The 9,758-nt window shown below is 26.5% G+C and overlaps 1 protein-coding gene across 1 annotated transcript; it reads right to left on the bottom strand.

The window, feature by feature from the left end:
* Positions 1-3,155: 3,155 nt before the first annotated feature.
* Positions 3,156-8,990, bottom strand: LOC100169100 (casein kinase I-like). Its single transcript, XM_016806940.2, has 8 exons — positions 8,880-8,990; positions 8,595-8,792; positions 6,068-6,137; positions 4,458-4,627; positions 4,264-4,378; positions 4,065-4,184; positions 3,774-3,944; positions 3,156-3,303 (listed from the first exon to the last, which is right to left on the bottom strand). The coding sequence occupies exons 2-8, from the start codon at positions 8,790-8,792 to the stop codon at positions 3,161-3,163; spliced, it is 987 nt and encodes a 328-aa protein (XP_016662429.1). The 5' UTR covers positions 8,880-8,990; the 3' UTR covers positions 3,156-3,160.
* Between the last annotated feature and the right edge of the window lie 768 nt (positions 8,991-9,758).

The following is a 9,758-nucleotide window of genomic DNA, read 5'->3' as shown; positions in this document are numbered from 1 at the left end:
AAACTTTTGTAAGATATGACGCTCTGTGGTTAAAAATCAAAAACTAAATACAATATTATAATAATATACTCTGCTGGTGTATAAAATATATCATACACATATTTTCAAAAATATTGGAGTAGTAAAAATTTTAATTGAACCGTTAATATAATAAAATTGTGGTTTAAGGTATACGATAAAATTAAAACGCATTTTAGTTATTATACTATAATAATTGTATAAAATGTGTATCATACGTATTATGAGTTATTATATACATACATAGCGATGTACAAACTTAATTATTATTTGACGTCAATGCCTGCCCACGTCATACAATTAGGTTATCAAATGCAATTTTGAAAAAATTAAAATATCAAAACAAACGTTTATTGTAATAAACAATAACAACGTATATATTTTTTAGACAATTTGTAGTAGATTTCATTATATTTTATTGTTGTTTCAAACAAATAACTTTTCAGAATATGTTGACTATTGCATGTGAAACAACGGTATTTTTTTGTTTTTTAAAACTCTTGACGTTTATTATTTTATAGTATAATAAGTGTGTGTGGAGGAGAGAAAATTCAAGCTGAGTGTTTTTGAATTAAAAACCGCCCTCCACTAAAAAGGCACTTGGACTTCGACGGTAAATGCTACTTTTTTTTGTTAATATAAACATAGAACTTATTACTTTAAAGATTGTTTATTTAAAATTATAGATATTTAATTACATTATGTTAATGACCGGGTTAATACTGAAGTGGGCTAAAGATTAATACAGTTATATCTTTTTTGATTAAATTGCTGGTGTATATAAATAGAAATTATAAAAGCTTACAGAAAATAAATTAAAAGAAAATAGTAGTTGCCTAACTTGGTAGATTTTTGCTCAGAAATATTCAAATTGACCTTGTGAAATAAATAATTTGTGTACATTTAAAATGTGTAGGGTCATTAGTTTTTAAATAACTATGGATTTATTCAAAACAATATGGTTTAGAATAAGGCATGCCATTTTACCATTATGATTTTTTTAAAATATTTTTCTTGAAACTCGTGGGACAACTAATGATAAATTAACAAAATAATATCTTTAAAAAAAAAAATATCAAACATTTTCAATAAATAAATACTAAATAGGCCCACGTGAAACTTTTGGAGCGCTAAAAATTACAGCTAGGAAAAAATATGAGCACAAACAAATCAAAAAAATAAATAAAACCCCATCGTTGATGAACTAATATAATATTCTCAATTCCACACTGAATCTAAAATGAGGCAAAATATGCTTAAGGCACTTCCGTATTAATTATTAGACCCTTCATATAAAATAAGATTTTTTTTACTATAATTTAGATTTAAATTAATATATTGAAAAACGAAAGTACGGTTTCTTTATTTTATTGCTGCTGTCGGAAATAAAACAAGTTAGGAAATCTCTGCGGTCGTCCTAAATTCCCGGTTTCTAAATGTATATTTTAATACAACTCAATAAGCCATAATTCCATATTATATAATTTGAAAATAATTATTTGGTAATATCTTTATATTTTGGTGCCTATTTTTTTACTGTTGAGTATTGGCTACTATGCATCTATAATATTAAATACTCATATTTTGAATTTTTTAACATTGGTTTTTATTATTATATTAAATTATAATTTACTTTGAATAGTACAGTGGTTATAAAATCTTAATACAATTAATCGTAACTATATGTACCTATCTAGGTACTGGTAACTAACGGACGGACGGACACAACGGGGGTACAATAAATGTTCTAAACTTATGTTTATAAATCGAAAAACGAGGTCAGGAAAAATTATATTTAACGTTATAGCGATGCGAATAAAAAATAAATATAATACCGCAATAAATTTTAATTAAACGATTTCATTTGGCCATTCTTATATCATATTATTGAAATAGGTTAAATATATTATTATATCCCAAATAATAAACCCCTACCTTCGTAATAAGCTATAATGTAAATTATTATGCAATTTTACGAAACCGAAAATCTTTGTATATAAACAACTACATAATGTGGTGCGGTATTGATAACCTTTTTATATAACTGTAGTCTGTAATAATACTTATTAGTAAAAGTATTGGAAATAATAACAAACACCAACTGATTACACCGAACTCTTTAAATTTAATGATGTTCGTTTTAATTTATTATTTAATAATTTATCATGCTAGGTATTAGATAATAGTTTTTTTTCGGCAAATTATTAAATGTTATTCGTTTTACTGACTGAATTGAATTACAAAAATCTTACAGTCGCACACTCGTATTATACACCTATACACTTTTTTTTAAACTTTAATTTGGTAGAAATAAATAAATTTCATCTATCTTCTAAAGGAATGCCAATAAACTGTGTTAATGTCAGGTTATTAAAATAAAAAAAATAATAAAAAATGATTAATTCATAAGTTATGGTTACACAATATATCAATTAATTTGATATCCCAATCTAAATATACATAGGTACTAATAATATTATATTTGTTATACGGTTTTGTAACGTAAAAAATATGTCTTAACGAATATTAAAAACTAAAAATATTTTAGCACCTTAAATTAAATTATAAAAGTCTGATTAATATAATATCATAATCAACAATATAGTATTTTTATATACTTTTTGAAAAAGTTGAATTTGAAAGTAATTATTAGTTGCAAATGTTATACTTTATAAACTCTATACAATTTTTATTATTATTATTTTTTTTTTTAATAAATAAGCAACAGATTGTAAATTACAATACAAAATATTGTGCAATATTGCATATTATATATTTATTTATTTCCACTGCAAAACGGTAGGTAATTTTCTAAAATAAACATTTTCATGAATGCATAAATTAAGTATATTATTCTCTATTTATCGTTTACACAGTGTATTAAATTATTTCAAACGAATTGCAGTCAAAAGTATTTATGCAGTTAAACAAATACGTATATTATATCTGTAACAAAACAAGTAGCTTCTTCAATTCCACACAATATTGCGAGTAATAAAAAATAATTGTTATTATAGTTATATTATTATATGTTTGTGATAATTTGGTTTTTTGTCTGAAAAACGATACGACATTAAAATGAATTACCTTACATATTTTTATTGTATGTTTATAATAAAAAATAAATAAGTAGGCACCGTTTTTATTTGCCAATCCAATCGAACATTTGATCGTCTTCAAATCCGTATTTATGAAGGGCGTTGCTAAAAATATGTTGGAGAAATTTGTAATTGGGTTCCTCGTAAAATTCGAGATGTCTGACATATTGCATGTACTCTGCCATTTCTAACAATACACAATCATTTTTATTTCAATATACTCGTATTATACAATACTTGAGAGGATTTGGAAACGGTTTTTTGCTGTCCCTGTTAATAACTATATTAGTACCATTATGTCCCCCCATTGTAGATTTCGATGGATAAATATATAATAGATTGGTGATACGACAGGTACTTTGAAGGAAAATTTGACGTGAAGTCTTCTCAAAATCATATTTTCGAATTTATAAGAAATCCAACCAAAACTATAATATTTAAATTGTTGAGAGGCGACATTGACAATAATAATTGTATTCTCAATGATCTAAGTCTCAAAAGTGAAACATTTAATAGACATAGACAGCAATATGTTTTTTTTTTTTGCTCATTTGATTGAGTATTATGTAGAATATATATTATATTATACATATTATTATAATATGTTTATAATATTTCTAGGATTTATGAATTTATCATATTATTAAAAATGTTTACCGGGGTAACCCTCGCAAAGGCTATCAATCGGTATGGTTTTTTTCATCTCGCCGATTTTCTGAAATCGTTCCTTTGCGTTTTGTACTTTCAGCCCTTGCCAAGGCAAAGAGCCCCGCGCCAAGTACATGTACATATGGCCCAGGGACTCTAAATCATCTCGACGGCTTTGTTCTGAAAAGATAATGATTATTGTGTATACGAAATTACGAACTATATTGAAATAATCGTTTGCGATGGCGAACAAATTTGAACGCAGTTTTATTATACTGTTACGTCATAATATTAATCAACCTTTTCCGAGGTGAGTGTTTATACTCATGTATCTAGCTGTACCGGTCAGGTTTTTTTTCTCTCTGTAAAGTATGTGCTTTTTCGTTCTCTGGTCGATATACTCTTTTGCCAGTCCAAAATCTGTTTATTATTTAATCTGGTAATTTTTTTACCGTTTAAAAGTAAAATCAATACGTAATCGACGAACAATATTTATCACCTATTATGTAAATGGTATTATCTTTTTTCAGTTGATTCCTGCCGACGACAAAATTTTCGGGCTTGATATCTCTGTACACTATTCCTTTCTCGTGCACGGTTTCTATCCTGTGCAACTATATTATAAAGCGATCGATTGCAATGACGGCATGTAAAGCGTCAAAAACGTATTTAGTAAATTATTTACAATAGTACCGTGTGTATAGCGATCATCAGGATAGTTTTCAAAGAGAATTTTCTTTCACAAACGCTGAATAAATCTTCCAAAGACGGACCCAGCAGTTCCAAGACCAAAGCATTGTATTGTGTTCCGGCTAATTTGTAACAGTAAACTTTTGGTATGCCTTTCATCTTATGCATTTTATCTACGTAATAATATTTCGAGTTCAGAATGAGAGTATCAGAATGATTCCCATACACTAAAACTTTATCGTTTTTTTGAAGGGAATTTCATTTCGGACAACAATAAAGTATCATAGTATAAAGGCACGGAGATAAATATATTTTCCACTTTTATAATTGACTATTAAAAAATTATCGAGGTGAAATATGATATTCGGCAGACACAATTCTATGCGCCGATAGTACGGAAAAATTTAATACATTGATGTACCTACATATTAAATATTTTTATAATGAAATACCTATTAATTATTATGTACCTATAATGTTTAGCAGTCTCGTGGCTGTATACATTTATGCTATGTGCCTAAACGTTAATTGATTTGTAATATTATTTACTAGCTGTACAACCCGACTTTGCACGTGAAAAAATTAACAAAAATAAAAATGTGGCTCTATATTGCCGTATATTGGTTTTAGTGTAGGTACATAACGGGAAAATCGTCTAACCCAGGGATGGAAAATTATTTTCATGCTACGTGCCAAAAATTACCTATTTTTCCCCCCGAGCGTGCCATCAAATCATAAAAAATATTATATAATATTTTCCATAATTAAATGATTATTTTGTTCAATATTGTAAGAAAACAACTATCGGAAAATTCGTTACCTATCGAATTTTAATTTTTCAATCTTTCTGAAAGATGTCAACGATACTGAATAAGTACTTACATTGTAATGTAATTTATTATTAAAAATAAAAATAATATACATAATATGAATATTTTAATTTGGCCTACAAAATGTTTTCCTGCCATGGATTTACCATCCCTGGTCCAACCTAATCTATTTGCTAGCTCTGTGAACTCCGTGGGCAATCTACCTATATTAAATATAATATAGTAGGTACTTGGTATATTTTCGAACTACTTTATACATTTTTTTTAAAAGCTATTAGAAAAATCTATGAAATTTTCGTCAAAATGGGTCGAATAGTTTTTGATTCTATAAGCTACAAACATACGGATAATTTAACAAAAAAAAATAATAATGTTTCGCAATCCTTAATATAAATAAAATAATTTTCGATTTCACTGAGTCAAAACGAAATTTTGAAGTGTGAACCGCTCCGTAACACCTATAGGGGTGACGGGGTCTGAACAATTTGGTTCCAATTGGTTCAGTAGTTTTCAAGACAATAAGCCTCACCCAAACCTACATTCGTTTTTATATAAAATCTCATTTTCACACTTTTATATAAAGACACATAGATGATTATAATAAGGCTGCATCTGAAAGATATGACATTTCATGTAATTTCGGTGTAAACTTGTCAAATCTACCAGACCACCACTCTATGCGTATTCGAGGTGAGTTAAGGCAAAATATGACTACAATGATGTTATCTAAAATTTGAAACCCAGTATTCAAAACCATAAATTTATGGATTACGAATTACTTACCCGTTGCTCCCAATTGTCTATAAATGTTATATTCAAACATGAGCTGTGGTATTTTCGCATTAATTGATTCCTGCAAAAAACAAAAGAAAAGAATAATATTCATTATATTTGTAGTAGAATATGTATATAATTTTAAGACTTAGATTTTTTTTATCATTTTAATAATAAAACATAAATCAACTTGATAATTAATAATAATATCTTTTTGAATTCAATTTTATAAATATTTTAAATAATAATAATTTATTATAAGTAAATTTAATTTATTGTTTTCAATTGTACTGTTGGTAAAATGGCATAATTATTTTAACAACAAAATTATCGTTATTTCATTATCACTATATAAATAGTATACCTATAATTAATAAGTCCCTAATATACTATGCTCGAGTCAAATATTAAAAATTATCCCGCAACTATATTTCTATACCTACTTATAGTAACACACAATAAATGGCGATAATAAAATATTAAAAAATTTGCATGATTTAATTACACAAATGGCAATGAAAAATAAAATAATAAACAACTAATTAAAGTTAATGTTTTCAGGAAAAGTCGATGGTTCATAGTTGAATAGTTAATAGATCATCGTCTATGCAAGTATCATATTGCTAAATAATCAACTTATAAAAGAAAGCATACTCTGAGAGCATGACTATCCCTAGTGTGACTTATGTGATTTATCAGTCTAAAATAAACATTATGAATTATAGTCTATAATTAGCGTTATGCTGCCTATAATTAAATACATTGTGCTTAAATTAATAGGTGTTGAAGGTGTTCAAAAAAATGTTATTAGAGCATCTAAGTAACACGTGAGAATCGTGAGCTGTGATAAATATTGTAACGGGTAATCATTGTTGTTTAAAATTATAAAATACCTATAGTATAAGATATAATGTTATTACAATTAGTATACAACTGTCGATAAAACAATAAATTAAATAATATCTCTGGGCATAAAATTATAATTCTTTAGCTAGACAATATTGTATTGCAAAAAATAACATATTTATCAATTAAGCAACAGTGTGTTTTGGCCTAAACAATAATTTGAAATAGCCGAATAATAGTAGTCCCGATGGACAAACAGTACGAGAACAGAAATGGTTTAATATTTAAGATTATAATTATTAGTGTATAACTTATTTTCGATTTCATAGTACCTACGTAGTATAAGAAACTGAATAATTATTTAAATCTACTAAACTAATAAAATATGTATTTATTTTTATTATTTGTTTTACCTTAATTGTAAATATAATATTTACTTCAACTTTTTAAAATCCATTTTCCGGACAGATATCATTACAGTTTGTTTAATACGGTTTAGGTAGTTGAATTGATTTCGAATAATTTTACAAGTTATGGATTTTTTATGAACAATTGAAACTAAGAAAATTCATGATTTTACTGTTATGATAATAGATATTTAACGGAGATTTGAATTAATTTGTTTTTTTTATCATTAGTATTTTTATTCTAGTTTTCAGTTTTTTTTATGGGATGATTCGAAATGACAACATAGACATTAGACACAAACGATATTAAAGAATAATATTTGAAATTCTTCGTAGTTTTTAGGAAACCAAAAAAACTTCTAGATAATGAATATAAAAAATAACCACGAAATTATTGTTTACATTACAAGTACCAACATCTATGTAGCATAGTAAGTTATTATTTTTTTTTAAAATTACTTTAAAATTCATCAATTTTACATAATATTACATGAATATATTTCAGCATATTATGTTATTATTTTAATACCACCGTGAGACCAATTAATAAATAATAGATGAACGTTATGTATCATATTATTATAATTGTCTATAACAATATTGAATGTAGAATAAACTTACATGTCTGCTTTAAAGTGAGTTGGTCTCAGGTGAATGTAGAGTTAGGGTTTGACCAAAAAGAAACGATAAGACAATTAAAGATATTTCTTTACGAACGTTTTAACAAAACGTCTCATTGTAAGTTATCAGCTATCGCACGTTTTCATGATATAATAATACCATGATAATATGCAATAATAATATAATATACGTAACTAACAATTTATAATATAAATTATATTGTTTATATCATTGAAGATCTATTGAATTATTGTTATTATTATTAGTGTATATTATACTAATTTGATAATATTATAATTCAACTTTATATAAACTGTACGTCCAAACTTCTCTAGTACCCATGTAATATTATGAACTATAAAATATTATAATACAACAATAATAACGAAAATTAAGTTTTTCTTTTGCGATTCATAAAAAAAAGATTTTAAGATTATATTTTTTGAATGTTGAATACTTACCTACTCTTCTACTCCTATGGGTAACTATGGATACTTATGTCTATATTATAATATCGACTTTGTCGTCCTTACCTTTAATTCGCCATTCGTTTGATAATTTAAAATATAAATATATAAAACGTTAAGGCGGTTGAAAATTGTTAATTTCTCTAAATACTATTATAGACATAATATTATAATATGATATTATCATGAAAATACTGTTTTTATGGCAACGTCTTCGTTGTTTCTTATGTCTTTTCCGATTCGAACCTCCCCGAAATTTCCTTTGCCGATTCTTTTACCAAGTTTATAGCGGGCATCCACTAATATTGTTTTGGAATTTTTGACAGGAGTTTTCGGAGCTAAACTAGAACGCTGAACGTGTCCCGATGGCGTTGTTTTCTTTTGTTGTGACATCTAATATATTATAGTTCATCGGATGCGTTAGAAGTAATATTATATGTATTACGTGTTAATAGTTAATATTAAATGTTCTACGACTACCTTAATTATATGTCACGACGATGTGAAATATCGATATGATTTTTTCAGTAATTTTTTTATGTGTCGGTTATTTTGATGTTTTATATTAATTTTAATGTTATTGATTTAAAACGTTTATTTGATTAATCGTATGATACAAAATATAAAAGCATACAAATACACTTGACGAAATGCGTTGCTATAGTAAAATATAAATATAATTAACTGATATGAATAACGTCATATTGTATTATAGTACGCCTAGTATGTAAAATTATGGTTCATGGATTTTTTCCGCGCACATGAATAAAAAACGATGCGTTTGTTTTATTTGTTCATTATATCTCACGATACGTGAGCCTTTAAAATAAAATTATAATACATTTTATGAGTATTAAATGTGCAGGTTGCATATACTTGTGTTGTGTAGTTATTAATATTTATATCACCGGTAGTATAAAAATATCAATTTTGTATTTATCAAAAATATTATAATAACGTTAACGCATATTATATTATATTAATATGTATCATATTCTACAACTTACAATATACGTCTCTTACGGATGTTTTTTTTTTTGAATATAGTGTTTCGGTCGTTTAAAACTTTTAAAATCAATTTCTATCCGCAACGACTTACTTGTATTATACGCACATGCGAATTAAAATGGATTTTCCTGTCTTTCCGCGGTGTGTCACACGTGTTGAAAATTTTAATTTTTAGTAAATGCTCGGCGTTAAAAAGATTACGTCATGTTAAATATAGATGCGTAAAAATAAAAACGTCTAGGGCGAGTTTATATATACTTACACTTTGAAATCCCCGTGAGCGAGTTTATAGGACCCCACGCCTAAATTTTAAGTGCTCCTTGCAACCCGGTGGTATATATGCGTATTATA

The sequence above is a fragment of the Acyrthosiphon pisum genome, chromosome A1, assembly GCF_005508785.2.
Source record: "Acyrthosiphon pisum isolate AL4f chromosome A1, pea_aphid_22Mar2018_4r6ur, whole genome shotgun sequence".
Taxonomy (NCBI): Eukaryota; Metazoa; Arthropoda; class Insecta; order Hemiptera; family Aphididae; genus Acyrthosiphon; species Acyrthosiphon pisum.
The sequence above is the reverse complement of the archived record's forward strand: the minus strand, read 5'-3'. Positions and strand labels throughout refer to the sequence as shown.